General features: G+C 39.8%; 4 protein-coding genes across 9 annotated transcripts; 2 read left to right on the forward strand and 2 right to left on the reverse strand.

Annotated features, from left to right (window-relative positions):
- The first annotated feature begins 2,406 nt into the window (after positions 1–2,406).
- LOC135592541 (receptor-like protein 51) lies at positions 2,407–4,093 on the forward strand. Its single transcript, XM_065082058.1, has one exon. It carries the CDS (start codon positions 2,525–2,527, stop codon positions 3,797–3,799), a length of 1,275 nt encoding a protein of 424 aa, XP_064938130.1. The 5' UTR covers positions 2,407–2,524; the 3' UTR covers positions 3,800–4,093.
- Positions 4,094–4,513: 420 nt separating this feature from the next.
- Positions 4,514–10,526, reverse strand: LOC135592542 (cellulose synthase A catalytic subunit 4 [UDP-forming]-like). The gene is made up of 13 exons (XM_065082059.1): positions 10,260–10,526; positions 9,983–10,062; positions 9,768–9,819; positions 9,501–9,636; positions 8,983–9,249; positions 8,131–8,476; positions 7,837–7,974; positions 7,161–7,286; positions 6,869–7,081; positions 6,532–6,781; positions 6,245–6,444; positions 5,445–5,798; positions 4,514–5,340 (listed from the first exon to the last, which is right to left on the reverse strand). Exons 1-13 carry the CDS (start codon positions 10,462–10,464, stop codon positions 4,756–4,758), a joined length of 2,952 nt encoding a protein of 983 aa, XP_064938131.1. The 5' UTR covers positions 10,465–10,526; the 3' UTR covers positions 4,514–4,755.
- Positions 10,527–11,339: 813 nt separating this feature from the next.
- LOC103997025 (chaperone protein dnaJ C76, chloroplastic) lies at positions 11,340–19,598 on the forward strand. Of its 3 annotated transcripts, none has more exons than XM_065082068.1 (10): positions 11,340–11,990; positions 13,031–13,159; positions 13,257–13,386; positions 13,651–13,771; positions 14,033–14,114; positions 15,415–15,468; positions 16,074–16,112; positions 17,245–17,341; positions 18,781–18,955; positions 19,101–19,150. In XM_065082068.1, the coding sequence occupies exons 1-9, from the start codon at positions 11,760–11,762 to the stop codon at positions 18,909–18,911; spliced, it is 1,014 nt and encodes a 337-aa protein (XP_064938140.1). In that variant the 5' UTR covers positions 11,340–11,759; the 3' UTR covers positions 18,912–18,955; positions 19,101–19,150. The 3 variants fall into 3 exon arrangements, with proteins under 3 accessions (XP_064938140.1, XP_009416422.1, XP_064938141.1); XM_065082069.1 differs by lacking the exon at positions 19,101–19,150 and adding an exon at positions 19,284–19,598 and having other exon boundaries at positions 11,587–11,990; XM_009418147.3 differs by having other exon boundaries at positions 11,341–11,990; positions 18,781–19,150.
- Positions 19,599–19,987: 389 nt separating this feature from the next.
- Positions 19,988–25,121, reverse strand: LOC103997026 (ras-related protein Rab11D). Of its 4 annotated transcripts, none has more exons than XM_009418152.3 (3): positions 24,679–25,121; positions 21,284–21,651; positions 19,988–20,309 (listed from the first exon to the last, which is right to left on the reverse strand). In XM_009418152.3, exons 1-3 carry the CDS (start codon positions 24,897–24,899, stop codon positions 20,251–20,253), a joined length of 648 nt encoding a protein of 215 aa, XP_009416427.1. In that variant the 5' UTR covers positions 24,900–25,121; the 3' UTR covers positions 19,988–20,250. The 4 variants fall into 4 exon arrangements, with proteins under 4 accessions (XP_009416427.1, XP_009416425.1, XP_009416424.1 ...); XM_009418150.3 differs by having other exon boundaries at positions 21,225–21,651; positions 24,679–25,120; XM_009418149.3 differs by lacking the exon at positions 19,988–20,309 and adding an exon at positions 20,316–20,795.
- Between the last annotated feature and the right edge of the window lie 6 nt (positions 25,122–25,127).

Consider the following 25,127-nt stretch of genomic DNA (forward strand, 5'->3'; position numbering starts at 1 on the left):
TTCCGATGATCTCTCGGTAATGTTCCAACGGACTTCCAATAAGCTCCTAGACTTCACGATGATTTTCTTGTCGAGTTCCGATGAACTTCTTTAGCTAGCTCCTAGACTTCTCGATCAATTTCGACAAAACTTCCGTCGAACTCTTGAACTCTCAACAAAATCTCGATTTTGACTCTAGCTCTTCGTTTTGTTTTATGCTTTGATAGTTATCGTAGTTAATCATGCACACATATTTCAACATATAAATTTGATCAAATATTTTATTAATTAATTTTATTTTCAAGATATGATATTCAATAGAAGAATCGGGAACCGATACTAGGATCATATAAAATCTTTGTGCAAGATGTGATCAATAATAACTTAAGCTAGTATGAGTTTTAAGAATTCAGTTAAATGATAAAGGTTAAGATAGCATTAATGCCAAAAACGATTAGAATCGTTGATGTTGTGATTATGAAATAACAATTTCGAGTGAGTTAGTCACTCAATCAATAATATGTGATCGATTCCATGAAGTCTTAGTTAGCATCCCTATCGATACCACATTATCGCCCTTAAGCATCCCTACCGATACCAGATTACCAACCTTATGGGTTTAAGTCATTCTTCACATGTCAGAATGAGCAGCTGTCCACATGTCATGTCTTTCGTATCATTTAACGCATATAGAATTTGGTAAAATCATGAGTGCGTATTAGAAAAAACACATCATTTAAGAAATAATTTATGTTTTTTATTTTAATAAAAAGATCCATATAACTTATGGTTGTCAAAGTTTGATATATATTTCCTACTCTCATAATACTTAAAGTTTTTATAATTATTAGAAATCTCTTTTTTCAGGTCTCTCTTGACGCCATCTAATCTCCTGAAATTTTCACCCTTTTTATTTATTTATTTCATTGACTACTAAATTAAATATTTATGTGATGTGATATGGGTTTATTATATGGATGTGTACTATGCATAACCTAATATCTCATGCCTATTATTGGACGCCATTTTAAAGGGAGGAAAGAATTCTACTTCATAAGAATAGGATTCACAGTAGTGATTGGATTTGGATTTGCTACTTCAGCCAGTATTCCTATCTCTCTCTCTCTCTCTCTCTCTCCCTACGCTTTCAATCTAAAATCAAAATTTTATGTTCATGTTCAAATTTAAAAGGGAATGTTAATTCACATCTCATGCAAATTTTCTCCCAAATCTACTTGAATCCGACTATCACTAACTCTACTATCAGGGTTTCGATTCTACAAAATATGAACTCGGATCGGAACTAAATTAATTTTAATTTCAAATTGAAATCATCTATTTTTATTTTTTTTAAAAATACTCCTCAATTAGTCATTTATTGATCTTTTAGATTTTTTTATTCGATTTGAACGAAAGGTTTTGGTTCTTGATCGATTCGATCCCGATCCGAATCGAGTAGTGATCCGATATAATTAGCGATTTCTATTTTGATTTTTAAGATACCTTTCGATTAACCATTTATTGATCATTTGTAATTTTTTTTTGAATCGAAATCAAGGGTTTTGATTCTTGATCGATTCCATTCCAATTCGAAAGAGTGATAGCAAATAAGATTTTCTCAAATTATATGAGGAAATTTCTTATTCTATTGAGGAAAATCCTCTAATATGTTAAAGAGAAATCCTATAATATGTTAACGAAAATCTTCTGTCATAACCTCTATAAATAGAAGAGAGACACATGAATATAATCAAGCTTCTTCACTTCTTTAATATCTTTAATAATTATTTTTATCTTTTATTATTATTTTTAGAATGAGGATTCCAACATAGATTTTGATGCAAGCGTTTGTTTTTGTGATTCAAGCAAAAAACAAAAAAAAGATTTGCGGGCAGAGGAAGAACTCAGCTGGCTTCATCATTAAACACATCAACCTCCATTTAAAGAAGGAAGAAATCGGCGGGCCTTTCATGATGTTGCTCCCAACAACAGCTGCACTCAACAACATGATGTGTAAAGCGATTCACACGGCTGTCTGTGCACAACACATATGAGCACGAAAACAATTAAAGAGATCACACAACAATATTACTAATATATTATTATTATTATTATTATTGTTTTTGTCACACTCACTAATTCCCGAAAAATCTTTATATATATATATATATATATATATTAATCCTATATTAATTTGGTTCGTTGATTGGATCGACTCGTAACTCATCAAACCTCCAACTTCTGGAGAGAGTTATATATCCCAAACGCAAGCGGAAAGCTGCGGACGTCCCTCTCGAGGTTGCACCGCAGCCCGTCAATGGACGGCAAAGATTCATCAATCAGCTAATGATCAACGATTGCGGCATCACATTTGGGTCCCGTCCGCTATTCAATACGATCGAGCCTCTAAAACCAACATAATTTTGTTTCATTTTGTTTTGTTGGGAGAAAAAGGCAACGGTCTTTTCGCTTCAGTCATCTCTCTCTCTCTCTCTCACGGACACACATACTGTGAGAATCTCGCCTTCTCTCTCTGTGAGCTAAAATGGATCGTTGCTCGGCAGCTCTTTCCATAGTGCTCGCCCTGCTCTCGGCCTACACTTGGACAGGCGGCGATGCTGCCCCACCGTCCCCGTCGCCGACCGCCGCGCACGGCTCCACGCTCGACCCCCGCCAGCTCACGGCGCTCCAGTCCATGGGGTTTCCCACCGTCGGCGACCCATGCGCCGCCCCCTCCCCCCGCGACAACGCCACCGCCTGCGACGACGATGCCCCCTTCCGTCACCTCGTCTCCCTCCGCCTCGCCAACTGCTCCCCGGACCTCGACCTCACCACCACCGCTCTCCATGCCCTCTCCACCCTCCGCTCCCTCGCCTTCCTCCGCTGCCCCATCCCCGCCCCGAGGCACTTCCCGAGCGACCTCGTCGCCTCTCTTCGCTCCTTCTCCTGCGCCGCGTCCCTCCGCCGCCTTACCGGCGTCTGGCTCTCTCGCCTCCAGAACCTCACCGACCTCACCGTCATCGGCGTTCCCGTGGCCGCCAGCGGCCCTGCCATCATCCTCTCTCACATGCGCCACCTCCGTTCCGCCAGCATCGCCTCCACGAACCTCTCCGGCAGCGTCCCCCACCACTGGCACGCTCTCGACCTCGTCCACCTCAACCTTTCCTCCAACCACCTCAAGGGCCCCGTCCCGAGCTCCATCTCCGTGCTTGGCTCCCTCCAGACCCTCGACCTCAGCTCCAATGCGCTCACCGGAACCCTCCCCGACTCCATCGGCGACCTCGCCGCCCTCAAAAGCGCATCTTTCGCCCACAATTCGCTGTCCGGACCCATCCCCGTCTCAATGTCGCAGCTCACGCTGCTCGTCCACCTGGATCTGAGCTCGAATCAGTTCAACGGAAGCATTCCAAGGTCCCTATCCAAGTTGAAAGGCTTAAAGTTCCTGAACTTAGAGAACAACAACTTCCAGGGAGTGCTCCCCTTCGATGCGTCCTTCCTGCAAAAGCTCGAGGTCTTTAAGGTGGGCGGCAACAGCAACCTCTGCTACAACCACACTCTGCTTTCTCACAAGCTCAAGCTCGGCATCGCCCCCTGCGACAAGTACGGGTTGCCAGTGTCGCCGCCCCCGGACCGCTCCACTCGGGCGGACACGTCTGACTACTCCGACAACGGCGGCGGCGACGACGTAGTTGCAGATAGAAAGAGCAGCGGCGGAGGCCACCACGGGCCGAGCAAGCTTGTGCTTGGGGTGGCCATTGGGCTGTCCTGCTTTGTTTTCTTGGTCATCTTCCTCGTCTGCCTCTCCAAGCTATGCGGCTGAAAGCACAAGAACGTCGATCTCGGGAGCAAACTTTCCTCGTTATTTACGAGTCTTTTCAATCTAATTCACCGAAGGTCGAAAAAGAAGATGTCTTTGTCGATGGTGAGAGTTTTGGAAGGAGATGTTAGCTGGAGCACATGTTTGCCACATAGATTTGTTTCCTGTTTGCAGATTCGTTGCACTTCCTGAGTTAATGAGGCGAACTGCTGGAGTTGTCCTTTCCAGTGTTTATCACTACATTTTGGTGCTTGCAACTATTTATAACAATTTGCTTTCTTCCTCCTTGTTGTTCAACATGGGTTGTATGTGTGTCAGTGACATGGGTTCCTACATGATGCTGCACTCATTTATTTGCTCTGCCTTCCAAACTGAAGCTGCCGTTGGACACAAAAGGATGATTTCTTGTGGCCATATGCTTCCTGCGAGTACATTGATGCTTCCGAACACTGATAGGATTCAGATTCATGGAATCGATTACATGATCGGTGTGTCGTTACTTGCCTGCCTGCACTATGTTTTCCTGCTCCGCTGCCACTGTTTATGACTACGAGAAAGTGGACGGGGAACGAGGGGGGTCTCTCAAGGTGCCTTCTTTTGGGCCAAAAAAAGATGTGTCGGGCAGAGGCAAAAAAGAATGGATTTTTAATGTGTCTTGCTTGATTCGAGATATCAACTCAGTAAAGATGAACTTTAATCATCAAGTCCTGTTCGACATTAAACTAAAATTTCCTTTTTGTTTTGAAATGACATTCTCAAACCTTGATCCTTACGCATAATGATACGAATCCAAAGTAGATAGATTCTGAACAAACAAAACAAAATTTATACACCGTAACACAATAGAATTCAAGAAAGAGGAGGCAGTCTCCATAAGTCTTCTTCTTTATACCTCATCCTCGATAGTGTAGGTGTTCGAGAAGAGGCATGTTTTTTTGTGAGGTTGCAGGTGGCGAAGGCTAGCAGTCGATGGAAGTGCAAGTTGCGGACTTGGTGCCATCCGTGTCGTTTATAAACGGATCGATCTTGACCCACAAAAGTGAGAAAACGGAAGCCAGTAGCACTGACCACAGCACCACGATGGTCGGTGTCCGGTTCTGCCTTCCCATGAGACCTTTGAGGAAGGGATACAGATGGAGTATCACCCACAGCGCAAAGAACACTTTCCCAAAGAGCGGGCCCCAAGCTTCGTACCCGCTGTTGAGTGCATCCGAAAACCCAGCAACTACGCCGACAAAGTTGACGACTAGGATCGTGGTCGGAGGTATCAACACAGTCGTCCACTTGAACACGTAGAGCTCCCCGAAGTCGGCATCGTCGGTGGCTTTGGCGGTCACGGTGAAGTTGGTGTCGATGCCCGCCAGCATCTTTAGAAATCCTTGGAAAACAGCAAAGAGATGTGCCGAGACGCCTCCGATCACCCAGAACTGCTCGTTTCGCCACCAGTCCTCGATGCCCACACCACTCCACCGCAGCTCGAGAACGCTGGTCAGGATGATGGAGATGAATAGACCAAGAAACCACACACTTGCAATGTTGGAAAGCTGAATGGAAAAAGGGAGAAGACAAACTGTTAGTATCATCGTCTTCAAAATATGTGAAATTGAAGGTAAAAAATAAAAAAAAAATAAAATGAAGGGTGCATTACCGTAGGAATGATGAACTTTCCGGTAAGCAGACAGATGGCCGGTAAAGAGCAGTAAGCGATGAGTGGAAGCGATGTAAATGGATAGATAATGGTGTTTATATAAGCCAATCTTTGAAGCCATTTAAGACGGCCACCTCCGTATCCGTACCAAAGGGGGCAATGCCGGCTAAGGAAGATCTCGACGGAGCCGAGAGCCCAACGAAGAACCTGATGCAAACGATCGGAGAGGTTGATAGGGGCAGATCCTTTGAAAGCGGGCCTTGTAGGCATGCAATAGATTGACCTCCAGCCACGGCAGTGCATCTTGAACCCTGTTAGAATATCTTCTGTGACGGATCCATATATCCACCCAATCTGCTCAAACATAGGTTATAAGAATGTCATTTACCAACATTCAAATATAAAGCCGCGCGTATATAATATATAAAATCAGTCTATATTTATATGGATGATTTATGAAATCGAATTTTATTTGATTCAACTAAAAGAATGTTAAATATAAACTGCAAGATTTTTTGGTCGGTATGTTGTTGCCTCCACCCAATCTGAACTCCACACACATACTACATGCTTCAAGTAGGAGGATCTGGTTTACAAGATTGGTTCACCTAAATGCTCCTTAAAATAAACCTACATGAATCCTCCTACCATGGGACTTATGACAATATTAAGAGAATCTGCCTGTCTTTAGGTTATTCATTTTGATTTGGTACATAAACAAATAAATCTTTCGGAATTTAAAAAAAAAATTTAAAAATGCAGCAAAAAAGAGAATAATGCAAAAAAAAAAAAAAACTCACCTCCTTTCCCCATTCTGTTTTCTCCTCGTATCCGCAGCTAATGACATGAATTGCTTCTTGGATCAAAGTCGACGGATTTGCAGATTCGGGCACCCCTCCATTCTCCATTAGCGTGGATTCAATGAAAACTGAAGACTGCCCAAAGGTCTTCTCAAAGCTCATTTGGGAGATCAACAAGGACCTTTCATATTCATCGTAATCTGCATGCATGAAGTAGCCATAGACCATATAATGAAGAGGAGAAAAAGGTCCAACTTTTCAACACAACCGCAGTACAATGCACTTACTCTCGATTTCTCTTAGGTTAAATATGGCAGAATTGAGGTCTTCACGCCTAGCGTCTCGATAAATATCATTCTGATTCTCTGAAGCTTTCTTGGAACGACGGCAACAACAGCAGCATGAAGAACAAAATGAAGACTTGGGTAAAACTGGCAAAGATAGTGGCCCGTACCCATATAGTGCTTGCCTATTGAAAACACAACCAGTTCCCACATAAACTGGTCCTTGGATTCCATCAAGCCCTTTCATGTTTACCTATATATATATATATATATAAAGCTTCATCAGAGACTAAAATCACTGGCAATCGCTAATAGTAGGGTTCTATTTTTTAATGCTTACATCAAAGAAGACAATATTTCTATTTGCATATCGATCACTCCGATCTATACCATCAAATCTCTGAGGGAATTGAATATAACAAACATCTCTACAAACTTGTGGATCCATCATGAAACACATTGCTTCACGGACTGCTTTGCTGTTGTTGACATAGTGATCACAATCAAGATTAAGAATATAGGGAGCATTTGTAAGGATTGCAGAGACCCGAACCTGTAAGATTTGAGTATTTGGTGAAAATGACATCAAAGTGTAAACAAATTGTTGTTAATTAATTGATAAAGTAGTCTACCAGAGCATTCATAGCCCCAGCTTTTTTATGATGCTGATATCCAGGTCTCTTCTCTCTTGAAACATAAACTAGCCGAGGAAGTTCATTTCCTTCTATGTCATGAGCACCACTACGTCCAAGGAAAACCTGTCAATAGTATGTAGACAGATCGAAAATCGAATACTTTAGCAACTTTCTGAACTTTATACAATAACTAACATCATAATCTAATAAAATTATGAAGAACTGCACCCTAGTAGCTAACCGACGGATGATTTCTTCGAACCTACCATGATACAAAGAGGTTATATACAACAACAAGGTCGTAAACAAAATAAGTAATGTCCCATCATCTGGAACTTCTCAAAACATTAAAAAAAAGTAGATAATTAAGTATTGAATCACCATTAGAACCTATTGACTAGCTTTAAAACAGTATCAAAACCGGTCGTGAATATATCGAGTATATCCTGAGTAGTGGTATAACAAACAGGTGAAGATCTGATACATCTAGTCAAAGTAAATATGACAAAGAAAAGGACATGCTCTGGATGTAATCAGCAAAGCCTCCTATGATTTTTCCCAAGAACCTCTGAGGGAAAACTATAAACACATGCATAGATGTCAATAAGATAATCAACACTCATCCATTTTGATGTCCAATGTTAAGTAATTTCATCAAAAGAAAGTGACAAACCTGAATCATGCCGGGGTGGTCACGTGGATTGTTTCCTGGCCATGGTGTTCCATCTTGCATGATCCAGCCTTCTTCAGGTGTTTTTTGAGCCTTGGCAACTAAAGCATTTATCCTCACTTTATACTCTTCATAGTCTCTCTGGAAGAATAAAATCATTAGTTCGCCATTTCATTCCTCTAAATTGTTGTGTTTTATCTTCTATATAATTTAAAGCCTTCAACAAGAACATTCATCAAATTTGATAGATTGCAAAAAATCTCCAAGAATTCTCTTAGCACTCCACAGAATACTTACCTTCATTGCTCTCCGCTCCTTGACAAAAGATGGCTGTATTTTATCTTTCAAATAATCAATCCTCTGAGAAAAATAGAACTCAGGTGCTCGTGGTTCGATTGAATGCTTCTTACAGAATGGGACCCACTTTCTAGCAAACTCCGCAGTTTCAGCCAGAGATTCGAAAGTGAGCATGGCTGATCCATCATCAGATACATAGCAAGAAACTTTATCAACAGGATAGTCTACAGAGAGAATTGAAAGCACAGTGTTGCCAGTAATCAATGGTGGTTCTTTTAGTGGATCAACAGTACTGACAAAAAAGTCTACAGCAGCCAGCTGAGAGTCTTCACCTTCCCTTTCATATCTGGAAATTGGATATTGAAGTCAACTTTTCTAGTGTTTATATAATAGCTTGTTATTCTTATCTTCTATTTAGATCCACTACTTTGTCGAATGGTAAACAGAAAAATTTGAAGTTCAAAATTCTGTAACTAATACAAGCAACAGAACCTGACATAAAATTCAGTTACAAAGAAAGAAATAAATAGTTAAAACATATGGAGAAAATGACAACAAATGCTATTTTGGATTAGAAAAAAAAGGGAAGAGTTCTATATACACTAGAAAAAATATATATCTTACTGAATTCACGCAACAATGATAATGAAAAATATTTTCCTGCAAAAAATCTGTGTCAAGGTCATCATGTTTTATTCGTGAAGATATTGTTATCAAAGGATTTTGGCCAGTATCGCTTCTACAAATTCTAGAATTTACTTCTCACATGATCTTTAAAAGGTTGTCCTGCCAGAACATATAGGAGAATGTATGACAATTTGCAACATATGTAACCCATTACATAAAACATACCTTGCAGATAGCCTGTTGATGTATGTCTCTCTATTGATAGGCGACCACTTGGGAAATTGATCCAATACCCAAGAGACCGCAAACCATATCTCGCATATAACTGATGTTAGCCACAGACCATAAGCGCTATTAACGGGATTGGTTATCCTATAATTGAAGAAAAGCCCAAGAACTATCAATCTCATAATGATCACAGCTCTATATGGAGTCAGCTTATTAGGTGATATCGGAATGATTCTTGAAAGTGGCTGTCCAGCTTCTAGAGGTCTGCACATGACCAAATCAGAGTGAACAATATTGTTATTCCAAACCAGGAAGAGAAATACATGAAATGTAGGCTACAAACATGTCAAGGAACTCTGATTTGTCATGAAATGTAGGCTACCGTCATGTACCTTTTAACTAGTCATTAAGAAGTTTACAACCAGCAAGGAACTCCAGTATATCCAATACTGGAAAATATGTTCCTAAGCTCTATTCATGAAATTTAACTTTCTTTAAGAAAATCTTGTCCTTACTCTGAATTTTCCATCTGCTGTTCTACTGGAATTTGAGCTTTCTCAGACTTCTTTGGAGCTTTCTTCTTCTTCTTTTTCTCCATCCAACTGTCCACTCTGTTCTTCCATAATGGATTCCCAGATTCACCATTTGTCTCTGAAGAAGGAGAAGATCAACAAGAAAGAAAGCACATGGGTTAAGTGAAATGAGTGAGAGTGCAGCAGAATTGAACTGCTATGCAAAACTGAACTATCAACCCTAAACATAACAATTTAAGAGAAAAATACCACTTTCAACAATGGAGAGACTACTCAAGCTTCTAACATGGCCTCCATTTTCCTGTGACAATTACAAAATACAGAAGCGTCTGGTAAATTATGTAATTACATTGAAGTCGACAACCAAGATAACTCAATAATGTCTTTAAGTTTCAGCCAATAAAATCCAAAACGATGTCGAACACATGGAATAACATATCAATTGGAAACGAAGAAAAACCTACCTGATGATCATGGAGATAGGCTGCAGTTCTCAATCTGACACCCGAATCCCCGTGATCGGTGCTCTCCTGACTCACCTTTTCTGCAATGTTTATGTAACTCCATGAATCAATGTTGATCAAATTTGTCTACCTTAGTTCCTAAGGAAAAATATTAAACCGCTAAATGAAAGAGAAGCAATCGATCACTCCTTTCACCACGCTCGCTAAAGCAACATTCCACCTATTTACATGAAATATTCTAAAGGAACAAGCACAGGGAAACAGCGAGAAAGCGAACCCGTCACGTTGCGAACGTAGGGCTCCCCACAGTGAAGGCAGCTATCACGCCCCTTCCTGATCTCGTCCTCGAGGCAGGCGGCGCAGAGGGGGTAGTTGCAATTATTGCAAGCCACAAAGACCTCCTCCTCCTCCTCCTTGGCCGAGGACGAGAAGCCCACGGGCTCACCGCAGGCGCCGCAGAGGGGAACTCCGGACTCCGTCATCTTCCCCTACTCCTCGGCTCAAGCAGACTCCTCCTCCGCCGCCGCCGAAGTGGTGGGCGATTCTCGAGGAGAGGGGTCGTTTTAAGAGGGGTGGACAGGGAGAGGGGTTGGGGCGTCGGCATCGGCATCGGCAGGTGGAAGGAAAGAATGGAAGCAAAGATTGCTTTCGTGGTGTTGGGTGGTCGATTCGCTCTGAGATCGTCTTCGATTTCTCCTCTGCTTTGGGGTGTGGAGATGATGGAAGACGGGGGTTGCTGCGTTCTGAAGGGAGAACGGTGTCCGTCTCCAACCGCAAGAGGGGAGTCGTTACGACGTCCGGGTAGGTGGGTCCGGTCCGGTTTGGTTCGACTCTGGTGAGGCCAAACCCGAGTAGGCAAAAGGTTGATAGCGGGTCGGATTTGTTTCGTTTAGTCCGATACATAGTATCCGTTAATCAGTCTCTGATGGATATAAATGATAGACTGAGATACTTATATAGTTAATATTGGTTTGGGTTCATATGAGATGAAATTGATTTGTGTCCCATCCGTTACCATCTTCCACCTCAACCAATATATAATAAGATTGATTATTATGTATACATTTGATAAGGTTATTTAGTTTTAAGGATATAGAAAGTATGAAATAAAGAAAAATAGTTATTTAAAAAAATAGATTTTTTTAATTTTTGATGTTCTGCGAGAAAAATTAAATTAAATTAAATAATAGGTTTTTTTTTTCGAAAATTAATCGTGCAATATAATTATATAAAACACGTCATATAGATAAGTGAAAAATACGTCCACAAGCAAAGTTACAGTTGCGAGACGGCATGGAATTGAGGAGTCCGCCACGGTGCGGCTCTCTGCGGTCACGCGACATGTTCGACCGGGGCGTCCGACGACGTCTCGTTGGATGCGTGCCGCCCCGGGCCAAAGCGGAGCTGGTGGCGCAGGCTTCGCCATGTAAGCGTGCATCAACATTTCAACGGCGGGTACCATCGACCTTGACCCACCCACTCCGGAGTTCTTGATGATTCCTCTGACCCCTGACAAGAACCTCGCTCATTCGTCCCCACCCGCAATCTTTCTCCACCTCAATAAATCTATTTTTATCCCAATCTGTTTCTTGATTTCTTTTTATTCTGTGATCCTTTCATTATAAACCAAAGCCATCGAGATCGAAATTTCTGGGCCTCACGAACGCCTGAAGACCGGTGTGGTAGAACGCGAGAAGCCAAAAAAAAAGATCGGACTTTTCTGAGAGAGGCGGCGGAGGAAAGAAGAAACGAAGTAAGTTCGGCCGTCGAGAGAAGGATGGCCCAGGTGCTCGCGCCGGTGCGCACGGGCTTGCTCTTCGAGTTCCCCAAGATGTCGTCGACGGCTCATGGAATCCGGCGGCAGGGCGTAGCGGCCGCCGACCGTTCGAGTACCGACCGCTATCGTCGGCGGGGGAGGAGGAACTTCAGGATCGCTGCGGCGGTGGCGGAGAAGGGTTTCTCCTCGCAGGACGATGTCGCCGAGGATTTCTACGCTGTTCTTGGGCTGGTAAAACTAAACACGTCTGTGCATTCTCTTTTCTTGGGTTTTGGTTGGTAGAGGATGGTTGGCACCTTTGTTTTAATTGGTTGAATATGGTTCATGATTCTGGCAACAGTATCATGATGGATTTTTTTCTTTTGTTTTTGATTAATCCTCTCGTTTTGTTTCGACCGAAAGTCTTGACAAATAGTGGCATTCTTAGCTCTTGAAGACATATTACTAACTGTGCTACTAAACCAGTACTGGGGAAAGATGGAAGTATTTGGTGATTAATGGTCAAAAAGTAATAAACGAAGCAGATCAAGAGCCAAGATCAAGGATTATTATGTTAAAACTCCCTTGCCTAGCAGGAGCAAATCACCCCTCAAATGTTAGTCTGATGTGTGTGACATCTGCCATGGATGCTGGCTCAGATGCCACATCACCTCTGAAGAAGATGAAATGCCATAGTGATTTGTGGGTGGAAAAGTCAGCAATGTGGAATTAGCATGCATCTCTAACGAATCCCTGCAAAATTTAAGGGATGATGCACCCCTTCTATGATCATTTTGCTATGCTAAATCTGGCAAGCGGAGCACGCACGTTTCATGTGAAGAAAAATGGGGTATTTTGGTGGGCCAATCACCCCTGTAAAAGTTTTAGGGGGTTATGTGGTCTGTCACAGACCTGATCTTGAAGGGTGCAAGGGGTTAAGACCCAGCTCATTACATGCGGCATTTAGTTCATGTTTTTTTTTTTTCACACTCGGGTTCTTTGGAAGAGATGGATATAGTTGATGTTAAATAGTCAAGTATGTTCATTTTTTTCTTAATTTTTTTGGGTTTGCAAAGAAGCTTCAATAACTGTTGCAAGCAAGAAATTAGAATTCTTAAGATACAAACAAATGAAATTCAAGGCTTCAAGTTGCCCTTGTGGCTAAATTAAATATGTGTATAACTTGTAATTTTATCCGACGATCAAACTAATCAATGGATTCTTATGATTAGAATAATAGGTGAGCTCATGCCTCTACATATTTTGGTCCTGACATGTTTTATGTTTACCAGCTTCCAGATGCCACTCCTCAGCAGATAAAGAAAGCTTACTATAATTGCATGAAAGCATGCCATCCAGACTTGAGTGGGAATGATCCAGACATCAATAACTTTTGTATGTTCATCAATGAAGTCTATGCGGTGGGACCTTCAAATTGAAACTTGAAGTAACAGTAGTTCTAAATATCTCTTTTCTGAAATTATATATTTAATACACTAACATGATCTGTACTTCCAGGTACTCAGTGATCCTATTCAGCGTATGATATATGATGAGATTCATGGATATGCAGCAACTGCTATCAATCCTTTCTTTGATGATAGTGCTTCAAAAGATCATGCTTTTGTTGATGAGTTTAGTTGCATAGGTATGTGGAATTGCTACAAACAGAGTTTGTAAGGAAATGTTTGTCTTATCATTTAACTTCTTAGTATATTGATGATGATGATGAAATATGGATTGTCATCATCGAATGGGGTTTTCTCAAGACACGTGCTTCTTTTTTGTGTTTCCAGTGACATAGACTAGGTTTGACTGGCTATATATCTCTCTGGTAAATTATCACACACTAACGACAGTCTGCCTTCAACTAGTGCTTATCCATGACATTTTTATTATCTTGCACAAGCAGGGTGCAAAAATTGCGCTAATGTGGCCCCAGATGTGTTTCGGATCGAGGAAGAGTATGGGCGAGCAAGGGTTTTCAGCCAATCAGGGAATCCTGACTTAGTTCAACAAGCAATTGAAAGTTGGTGAGATATGAAAAGATTAAAAGATGAAACATGGCATAATTGCTCTTAAACAGTCATCAGCTAGAGCACTATCATAAATTAAGAACTTTTTCTGATGTACTAATAGAAACTTCATCTGAATAAATTCAGTGGACTTTTTTTATGAACTGTGACACTATGGATCTCTTACCTGTTTCTATTGTATTGCATGTTCATTTGTTAACTTAATTATATTTTTTAATTATTACAATATCATTGACTTGGATTGTCAATTTATTTCAGCCCAGTTGATTGCATTCACCGGACATCTGCTGCACAGCTATCGCTCCTTGAAGATGAAATGCGAAGGGTGGAGAGAGTGAATGTAAGATGAAGCTACTAAACTTCCTCGTCTCAAATCAATGGTCATTTGTTAGAAATGTTTCTCTCTCACAACATGTGGCGAAATCTTTTTAGTCTAACATATTGCTCGAGTTCTCACTATGTATTTTCTGATTGTTAAGTTCATATCCAAGTGAGCTGGGTTGTATGTTTTAGTCATGCAGCTCTATTTTAAAGGAAACTTGGTGGATGAAAGCATTACTAACATGGAGATGTGGTTACAAATTAAAACCTAAACTGCTTTAAAATAAGGCTTAGTTCTGTAAGGTTTAATGAAATTATTCTCTTTTTTTTTCCTTTTATACATGACTAAAAAGGAAAAATAAAAGAGAAAGTAGTAGGTTGACACGTCAAGTTAAAGATAATAACATAAACCTCAAATCTAACTCATTTTCTAATTCAGTTAGTTGTGTCAACCACTTTACAACCTGGTCCTAATTTAAACCCGCCACTTTACAACCCGGGCCTAATTTAAAACTGCTAACATTGAGATAGGTTGCCTACCTTGACCTCCCCCATTCTTAAGTTGGGTTGATGTATTGGTCCAAGAATTGCCATCCTTTGATATAATTTCAACGAGAGCATTCCTCCTTACAAATTCTTAATGTTCTGCTATATTTGGAGATTTTTTCACAAGATATGAATCGCAACTTATGCTCTTCTTTTTTGTAGTTTAGAATTTCAGACTTCAGATCTGCTTAAGTTTTGGTGTTTTAAGTGTTAAGATTTTCTTTATAACCCTTTTTGGTTTTTTAAAGGTTAAGCCTTTGGCGCCACATCAGATTTCAACTCACAAAAAGAGTCTCATTATTTGTGTGGGGAAAATTTCTGTATATTTACCTTTCTCATACCTTCTGTCAGTGAGAGCCTTGGGTCACTAGGCCTCTCTTTTCCTAACCTTTTTGGACTCCATTTGTATTAATTTCATGAAAAATTCCAAGAAATGAGGAAAGTATTATTTTTTGTCTTTAAGCATGATACATCGGAGTTGCTTAATAATTAAGGTACTCTTGTTTGCAGCCCATCATTTCTTGTGGTAGCTTCTCTCTCTCATTTAGATTTACCATGAGAAATGGAAGCAATTGAAGTAAATACCTAAGCTGATGTTGTTCTGTATGGTTCATTTGCCAAAATGACTATAGAAATATATATGATCCATATTGCAACTGACCTTTAGTAGAGCCTTGATATATGAACAGTAACATCATCCAGAAGTTGTGCTTATACGATTATATTTTTCAGAATTGACTCTTATGGTGACGATGTGGTTCTGATTTGGGCAGGTTGGGCTAATGCTTTCTGGAATGGGGAGCTCATCCCTTGACGTGTTCAGAATGGTAACAAAGATTTGCATTTATTCCTCAGCCTTATGCTATATGAGTACTTTATATCAGACTGTTTTTCTAATTTGATTAATCTGTTACTATTACAAAAAAGGCATTGTTTGGTTCTCTGTATCAATTTTCAAAATTATTTTTGAAAACAACAGCAATGATAGCAACAAGTTGCAGACCCTGATTATTTAGTCTCGGACAAGCTCCAAAACCATGTTGAGAATCTAGCATGCATTACTTGTCTCTATCATGTATTCAATATCTTATATATTCAGATAATAAAGCTATGGTCAGTCAGTTGTGGCATTGTGGTATGGGACTTGAACGCACAAGGTTCCCATGTGAGTCTCGTATAATTCAGTACATGATCGACACATCAACATGCTCAGATAAGCAAAAAGAACATGCACAGTGCCCATTCTTTAACTGCAACTGTTAGATACCCATCTGAGTTTAAATATGATGAACAATTCATTGTCAGTTAGCACTCTAAATACATGTGTATTGAGTTCCCTAACTTTTCCTTTATAATAATTTGTTAAATATTACCTTATAAATCCCTTCTACCCTAGTATTCTGACACTGACACTTATTTTGGATGTGGGCAGGCATGTTCAAGATGGGAAAAGCGCCAAGCAAAAGTCTTGGTAAGGTTATCGGTTCCTAAATTATTGTCTTTGACTCTTTGTAGTACCAAAGGGATGTTAAATTCAAATCCCATGGCTTGTATATCTATCCTTATTCTTTGACATGTGTCATCTTAATTCTTCTCAGAGATTGTTTGTTTTCATTGATTTTCTTCTTGGATAGCTTGTGAATTGGAATGTGTAGAATTTGCAGCATCTTGAAATGTATTTCCCTTAGATGATATGCTTTTATAGAGATGTGTCCAGTATCTGATTTCATGAGGACAGTGAGAGGTAGCGCTGGTAAGTTTGTTTATCACTAGGAAGGTTTAATTGGTTGTAGGTGGCATTTAAACTTTTCAAACTAAAGAGGCAAGACCTTGTGCCTTCTCTAATTTTTCAGGAATGTGTTTGTTACTTTTCCTTCCATGTGTACAACAGGAGGTGCATATAGTTGTTTATAATGGATGCCTCCCTTGTATAGAAACATGGACTTTTTTTTTTCAGAAGATGGCAGTTTCAGTTCTTTATGCCTATCACCTTTAATAAATTTGTTTTTGGGTTAGTCACTATGGTCTAAACCTCAAAATCTAAGTATGCATTGTGCCATTGTTAAATCCAATAACATTTTATTGAATGTACTAATAAGGCCGCATTCTTTAGGTTTTTTTTGATAAAAATGTTTTTCAATGATTTTTTTTTTCGGATCAATCTCCAAACTGATTTCTCAACTAATTTTGTCCTGTGACATTTTTTATGACAGATCCCAGAGGTCTTTGTTGACACCCAGAAAATTTATGATATTGATAATGAACAGTTATACAATAAATTCTTGGACCTTTTAGAGAGACTTTTAGATGGTGCTAGGACCTCCCTTGTCATTTTCTCTTTGTTACCAATGATTCGGACAACCAATAGTTGAACTTTCTCAACTTTTCTAGTAATCCTAGTTAACTGGGTGTGATTCCAGGACAATTGTCTATTTATTACTCTGCAAAGTTGAAAATTAACTATTAGATGTTGCATATATGCTACTCACCATCTGGATAACCTTTTATTACTATGATTTTTATAATTTGAAAGCAAAGGGTATCCGTGTGATATCTTTCCCATACTACTAGCAGTTTTCATTGATGTCTCTTGTAACATCCAGGAAAGGGCTAAGATACGAATGATGAAGCAGAAGGATTCTGATAAGAGTGGGTCCTGGAGCAACATTTGGGGGGCACCCAAGAATTATGAAACTACAGGTATTGTTCATGACAAATATAAAGAAAACAAATTGTACTTAAATACATTTGGATTCATTACTACCTGTTTCCTTTTGTTATGTTTTGATCGTGTTGATTGTTTAGTATCAAGATTTGTGTTCACTTGTTATTTAAACTTCCAATGTGTGCCCACTTGTTACTTAACTTTCAACATAAAGGCGGGTTTCAAGTCTTGGTTGCTTGAGTCAATATTGTTCTAGGATCCAGGACCATCTCAAAGTCTCAATATCTCATAATATAGTTGATAAATTTCATGCAGTAGACTCCAGGAACTTCAAACGCATCAAGGCTGTCAATCCATTTGTTGCATTTGATCATGACCAGTCACATCCCTATTTCCAAGTCCTCAGAAAGCAGCATGTCCATTGCAATGATTACTTTGTGAAAGTTTGTTTTACATCTTGAAGCTTTGTGCTTCAACGATGAACATAGTTTTCTTTTTTTGTGTAGATAGGTGCAGGTATGACTTTTCTCTCATTCAGGGCAAAGATATCACCCACAAAAGCTACTTTTCTTACTGATTGTAAATTGTTCTATTCATATTAATTGCTCTAAAAAACCATCTTAGGCACTCAGTTTAAGTTTTGCCATCAAAGATTACTGATTTATGTGTGCAGATGGTGTAGTCAGATAGTCTACATGGATTTCTACTTTTGTTTTTCACATTCCACTAGCTTAAAGATGCCAACGTCTCAATTATCATCTGTTTCTTGCCAGTGTAGATTTATCCTGTGGTATACATGCAGCTTGCAGTTTATGATTTCCTAAACTTCTCTGTCATAAAGTTTGCTGATAGAAATTTTCTCTTTAGTTGCATCTTCAAGTAAGCAGATTGCAATATAATAGACTGGACTAAAATCCCTGCACTCGGAGATCTCAAATACCTTGGCTGATATCTTTGCTCTCATCAGTCTTTTTTTGTTCTTTTCGTATTCTCACTGTTTCGGAGAAGGCAACCAAGTAGCTAGCTAATTGGGCTGCAACTAGAGGTAGATTTAGATTTAGATAGAATGGAGGTTTTTTGGAAGGAGATATTTCCTTCGGATTTGGAAAATTATTTTGTACGCTGACCTTTCGACGTTACGTTTAAAGATCTAACATATCTTTCTTTTCTGGATAAAAAAATCCCTGTAATCGGTATCTTTCATTTATTGGACTTGGGAGAGGGCCAATCGGATAATGGTAATAACATATTGCAAATTAAACTTGCATAAGTTATTTAAAGATGACAACAATATCTATGTCTGCTCATGCAAAACTTGTTTGCACAAAAAAAATTTCTTTTCTTCAAAAGTTGCCATGTCTTTTAATTTCAGCTGGGTTTAGCATCCATGTTATTTGAGAGAGTGGAACCTAAATTTGGTAGCCATGAAACTGCTCGTACTGTATGGTTGACTTATCATCCGCTGCTTTGACAGAGGAAGAAGTGAAGGAGAGGGCTAAGAGAGCTGCTGCTGCGGCTAGAAGGTGGAGAGAGTACTCAAGAAGGGGAGCTGATAGACCTCCCACAAACAAACTTCCTGAGGCAATCTCTTCCAAAGAACAGTAGAAGCATGTGGTTCCTTCTGCTGCTGCGTGATCTATAGGCATGTGGTGAGAGACCCTCCATCGAATCATTGCCTCTCCCTTGTTATTCAAATATGTAAATCCTTTTACCTATTCTACATGCCATTTCTTGAATGCCACCAGTGGATGGATCATTATTCCACCTCTAACTTGTGTCATATGTACTTTACAGATTTTATACAAGGAAATATTATAGGTCAAATACATATTTACTGATCTCAAGTTGGAATGAGGTGTAGTGTTTATCTATCCTTATGATCAAGTATCATTGTTTTTGGTATCGAACAGTTTTAGTGATCTAATCGAATCGGTACACTACTGTATGTTGACAAGGTATTGGTTTATCGATATACAGTACATCGGAAAGAGAAAGGAGGGGGGAGTGGAGAAGAGAAGACAGTGGACAAAGAGGAGAAAGAAAAGTCGAAGAGCGATGACAAACAATAATGCAAGGTGAGATGCGCTTGCATTTGGGCAAAGAGGGATCGCGTTTAATAGATTTAGGCGGGCTTTGTTTTAATAGATTGGAGTGGATCGTTCAAATCTAGGATAGTCCATATATTGGTTCACATCTGGATCGATATGTATCGTTCATTTCATATCAATCTGTTTGTAACAACTATTTATTGGTTCACGTCTAGATTGATATATATCGCTCGTTTCATATCAATCCAGACATAACAACGATTTATGATGCGTTTTGAAATAGTTTCATGCACTCAAGGCATGATTCAGAAAAGAAAAGGAAATCACTTCACAGATGATGCCCATAAGTAATTGGCTGGTCAAGTTGAGATGGCTTGCGTTGCATTCATACCCTACTGAAGTACGGAGCCCAAAAAGCAGCAGAAAGGGAAGACACCACATATTTAGAGCCACTACGACTGCCATAAAAGCTTTAGGATATATGCCGCATATACCTTCGATCGGAATAAAGCATTATATGCTCAGATATAAAAGCTTCTTTCTTCCATGAACATAAGCAGGAAGACACCACATGTTCTCGTTCAGTAAAACTCACTGCAGCATAGTCGAAATGCAACACGAGATTTTGCCACCTTCGATAGGAACACTCAACTCTGTGTTGTTGATCATAGTAAATCCATTCATGATCCAAACCCATAGTATCTCTCTCAAGGCAATCATCTTCCAAGACAACTTGCAATTATACCTAATCTACTATGTATTGCATGAGAATGAAAGAAACTGTTCCACAAATTGAGCTTTTGAGGTCAAGCTTCTTCATGTCGATGTGCCTTCGAGGCTTAAAAGGCGGTGGTCGACGCAGATGGCTTGCTGGGAACAGCATCAAAAGATAAGATTTAGGAATCGATCCTGCACACCAACAATATCCAAGGCACAACATCTGGTCCCCCCCTGGCTGCAGTGAAAAAGGAAAGAAAGGTGATTTCTTTTAGCAGAGATTCCTGCACCAACATAAGCTCCACTTCCGTATGACTTAGACCGTAACACAAACTATTCCTCTGAACTATATATCAGGTGTTAATTGAGGAGTGGTAAGAGACTGAGGAGCAGTGGACCCATTCAGAAGAAGAGCAAAGAGGAAAGGGCAGATGGAAGGCAGCTCCTCCGGCATACTTCCCATCTTCCAGGCATATCCATAGCCACATCCGACCGTGTTGGCCTTGTCTGAAAGACGGCTATATAAATGCACCTCCCCAGCAGGTGCTGATCTCATCAAGCCACACCCGAGAGTGGAAGGTGCAGGGAGGAAGGAACCTGTGAGGGCTCAAGAATCACAGTGCAGGCCTCCTCGGGCAGGAAAGCTTAGGCATGGAGATGGCTACATGCTTCTGCTGTGCTTGCCAAAGGAGACTTTGCCCTGCCATTCGCCTCCACACTTCACCTGGTGCATCCAAGAAAATGTAAAACAGGCTATTACTGCTGTAACATCTCTCTCTCTCTCTCTCTCTCACTCTCTCTCTCTCTCTATACATACATACATGTACATTTCATGTATACAAAGTAACCGTATATCAGTTAAAGAAAAAACGGCACCACATTATCAAAAGAAAAGGGAACTCATAAATCCCACAGCTATAAGAGAACACAAATTGTTGTTTGCTTCTTTGGTGCATATTAATTTAGGCCTTACTGTCAACAATTGGAATATTCAAGTGTGGTTGTAGATTTCAGTTACAAACATTAAGATACCAAAACATCAGTCTACTCAGATCTAGAATTGCTGATTTCAAAATAAAAGGATACTCAAATATTAAAATATTCTAAATCATGCATTATAAAAGAAAAGCGCTGAAAAAAACAACAATAATACCTAAGTTGAACAGCACCCAAGTTTCTTCGAAGCATCATCTTTCACATTTATTCTCTCACCTCTACCAGGAATAGAAGATGTTGCATCGTCACCCGCCTCGACTGCTCGCTTGCTGACAATACGGTAAATCTGAGTCAAGACCTCTGCAAATGCATTCTCCACATTTGTTGCATCCAGTGCAGATGTTTCCATAAAATATAAAGATTCTCTCTCAGCATAAGCCTTGCCGTCTTCAGTAGGAACAGCAACAAGGTGACGGAGGTCTGATTTATTCCCGATGAGCATGACGACTATGTTAGGATCTGTGTGGTCCCTCAACTCCCTCAGCCAACGAGAAACATTCTCAAATGTAGCACGTCTAGTGACATCATACACGAGCAATGCACCTACCGCTCCCCGATAATAAGCACTTGTTATGGCACGGTACCTGCATTTGTAGATCAGATCAAGTAATAAACATAATGAAACATGCATTCAGCCAGAATTGTACTAGTTAACACTCGGATATCGTTTTCAGCTTGTGCCAGATCAGAAGAATTTAAGTGCCAAGAAATTATTCTCAGCTTATATTATAAATACATCTAGAACATTTTTACATGTCAATATTTACCACAGTTGTCAATGATGATAAATTACATGTTCCTGTATCCGTATAACTTCTGTGCAATTTTTAGTATATAAAGATGTAACTATTGCCAAACATAATGGAACATAAATTTGTCCACCACAAGAAAATAAATTTGTCAAATTCTCATGTCTGAATATTTCAGATTATGCTCATACTGAACTCCGATGCAAATCATTATTGAAACAAAATTCAACTAAGAGATGAAGTTATGATTAGGCTTATCATGAATTGAACAACTGGATCTACTTAAATGACCTGCACATATCACAAATGAAGTTAAATGACGCGTATGCTAACAAGGAAGATATTTGACTCCTTAAGTGACCATTTCATGATTCAGAAGCAAGTTTTCTCAGATGGCAAAATATAGTAATCATTTTACATTATCCTATAATTGTGATAAAGATCAACTGCAATCATGAACAAAAGAAACTTGCTTGAGGATGCAACATTCTGCAAAGTGCTAGAATATGGAAGCATACAACTGCTAGCTGTGCGCATGTTAAATATGTACTCCCCAGAACATGCTACAGAGAGAGGCCTATTGGTAATAGAAAGTTGGCAATGAGAAAATCAACCCATTTAATCATAGTCCATGAATTTAGAAAAGACCAAACTAGAATTTAGCATATCCTGACACAGCTAGAAGAAACATATGAGTCTAAAATGAGGCTAAGGTGACACACGCTAGACATAAGACAAAGAAGAGTTCAATGCTTTAAATCAGGCACAAAGGTTAAAGTACATTGCTTGATATCAGAAACTTTATCCTTGAAAAAAAAATACACACACACACGTGTGTGTGTGTATATATATATGTGTGTGTGTGTGTGTGTGTGTGTGTGTGTGTGTGTGTTATATACATATATATATATATTATATATATATATACATATATATATATGTATATATGTATATACAACATACAAGAAATTCCATCAATCATGAACTTCACTGAAGTGGACATGGAGACAAATATAACCAGGCAACTCATTCATGATTTAGAGATAAAAATGCTCCCACCTTTGTCACATTATAAACTTGAGGGAGTATGCAATTGGAAGGATATGACTAATTGTGTAGAAAGCATACTAGATGCCGCAAATGTTATATACAACATATTTGAAGAACGTTAATCACTAACTGAGGTTTCCTCATATCTGATCACACTTAACCTATTTATCTTTAAATATTTTTCATACTGTTTAATTCATTGTGTATTGTAGGTTTATTCCAAATCCTCCTCTATCTCCCACCACCTGTAATCAACGAACCTCTTTATCACTTCCTTTCTCCCACTCTGGAAGCCTGACATTAGCTTCCTGTAAGCCACTTCGGAGAAAGATGCTATTAGATACAAAGAAGAGATTGATTAGTACTATTCAATTGGTTTGCAATTTTGATCCTCCTCCAATCCAGGATTCCCAATGGAAGATGTCCTATCTTCTTAATAAGAGCTATTACAAGAAGTCAAAACTCATATAAACACCAAACTTTATCTTTTGGTATAAGAAGCACTACACTAGCAATCTTGACAATGTAAGTTCAAAGGGAACCAATGAAATGCTTAATCCTCTCAAACTATTTCTTTTCTATAATTCTTTGAAGAGGAGCTGGAATTATTATCCTTGTTCAATTAACTAAGGAGCAGCTTATAAGCAATGCTGATTAGCATCCAGTAAGATATACAAGCACTAAACAAGCCCTTCATTTATAAGCAATGCTGATTAGCATGTCTGGATAAAACGTATGAGTAGGCATGATTGACATGGCTTAATATCAGCTACAATTTTCGTTTCCACAAGTTGACCTAATAAAAATGAATGACTTGTCAAGCCACATCAACGTGTTGGCATGTACGTCCCAATAAAATAAACATGTCCATTGTGAAGGCACTCCAAGGCATGCCTCACTGATGCATGAACTGTTCCCCTTCATAAACAAGGTCTAATATGTCCAACCCAAGGGTCAGTGCTGCTAGTCCAGTGCAGTAGCACTTTCCTATTCCTCTGCTAATAATCTGTCCTTGGCTCAGAAGAAACAACATTGAAAATCATCTACCAGTGACAATGTAACCCAACAACAACAACATTCCTTTTCACCCCACACCTACATGCTGCCTCACATCAGGCTACCACATGTAGGCAAGTGGTCCTAAACAAAATAATGCCACCATGCCATTATATGGCTTTATAACACCAAACAAGCCCTAACCAATCAGACCACCATGAGCCATGGTACAATTAGCTCAACCTAACAATGATTTTTGACCCACTATGTTGGTTTGGTCTCCTTTTTGCTGCTCACAACCTCTCCTTGGCCCACAACATGCTGATTTTTGTAATCGTAGCCTATCCACAACCCACAAATGCTACTAACAATTCAATAGCATCTGAGTTCCTTCTCTTGACAATTTTTCCTAATCAAGATGTTTATTTCGGTAATGTATAATTATTGAAAACAATATGCAAACAAATGTCCTGTTTTGTTGCCCATACGTTTATTAACTGCTTGACTGTCAAACACAAGAAATTTTTATCATAAAAAAAAAATGAATAAGAAAAAAGAAGATCTTGATCTTTATCAAACAACATAATTGTTAAGAAATCAAATAACTTGAACTCGGTCCACAATAGGCTAAACGACTTCCAAATTCGACTCTAATCAATTAAAATCTACTTTAGTTCACATGGAATACATCACCTATGGAGGCGTTCATCTTAAATCCAATTACCTAAGCAAACCCCTTCCATGATCCAAGAAACAAATCACTACGACAAAAGGAACGCTGAACTACAAGAAGAAGGGAGGGAAGACAACAAAAACCTTTCTTGGCCGGCAGTGTCCCAAATCTGGGCCTTGAGGACCTTGCCGTCGACGGAGATGCTGCGGGTGGCGAACTCGACGCCGATGGTGGACTTGGACTCGAGGTTGAACTCGTTCTTGGTGAAGCGGGAGAGGAGGTTGGACTTGCCCACCCCGGAGTCCCCGATCAGCACCAGCTTGAACAGGTAGTCGTAGTCGTCCTCCGCTCGGTACGCTGCCATCTGTTCCCTTTTTCTTGATCCTCCTCTCTCCCGCACTCTTCTCTTGTCCAAGAGCAAGCTCGCACGCGCCACAAGAAATCGCTACCACCGAGCTCCTCTGTTATCTCTATGCTCTTGCCTTCGTACTATTAGCTGATGCAGATTCGGGAGGAGGCGGATTCGAGAAGTGTCGAGGAGGGGAAGGAGGGGGAAAGCAGTACACCCAAAGGAAAGCGTGTGGTTATAATG

Source organism: Musa acuminata, chromosome BXJ1-9 (assembly GCF_036884655.1).
Source record: "Musa acuminata AAA Group cultivar baxijiao chromosome BXJ1-9, Cavendish_Baxijiao_AAA, whole genome shotgun sequence".
Taxonomy (NCBI): domain Eukaryota; kingdom Viridiplantae; phylum Streptophyta; class Magnoliopsida; order Zingiberales; family Musaceae; genus Musa; species Musa acuminata.

Coding starts and splice junctions, on each gene's coding strand:
- LOC135592542 (XM_065082059.1), bottom strand. CDS start 10,464: ATGACGGAGTCCGGAGTTCCCCTCTGCGGCGCCTGCGGTGAGCCCGTG. Junction 7,082..7,160: donor CTGGGGCTATGAATGCTCTG/GTAGACTACTTT, acceptor CAAATCTTACAG/GTTCGGGTCTCTGCAATCCT. Junction 5,341..5,444: donor GAAAGTTCATCATTCCTACG/GTAATGCACCCT, acceptor TTTTCCATTCAG/CTTTCCAACATTGCAAGTGT.
- LOC135592541 (XM_065082058.1), top strand. CDS start 2,525: ATGGATCGTTGCTCGGCAGCTCTTTCCATAGTGCTCGCCCTGCTCTCG.
- LOC103997026 (XM_009418149.3), bottom strand. CDS start 24,899: ATGGCAGCGTACCGAGCGGAGGACGACTACGACTACCTGTTCAAGCTG. Junction 21,652..24,678: donor GACACTGCCGGCCAAGAAAG/GTTTTTGTTGTC, acceptor CTACAAATGCAG/GTACCGTGCCATAACAAGTG. Junction 20,796..21,283: donor ATCTTCTATTCCTGGTAGAG/GTGAGAGAATAA, acceptor TGGATGCACCAG/GTGAAGTGTGGAGGCGAATG.
- LOC103997025 (XM_065082068.1), top strand. CDS start 11,760: ATGGCCCAGGTGCTCGCGCCGGTGCGCACGGGCTTGCTCTTCGAGTTC. Junction 11,991..13,030: donor TCTACGCTGTTCTTGGGCTG/GTAAAACTAAAC, acceptor TATGTTTACCAG/CTTCCAGATGCCACTCCTCA. Junction 13,160..13,256: donor TCATCAATGAAGTCTATGCG/GTGGGACCTTCA, acceptor CTGTACTTCCAG/GTACTCAGTGATCCTATTCA.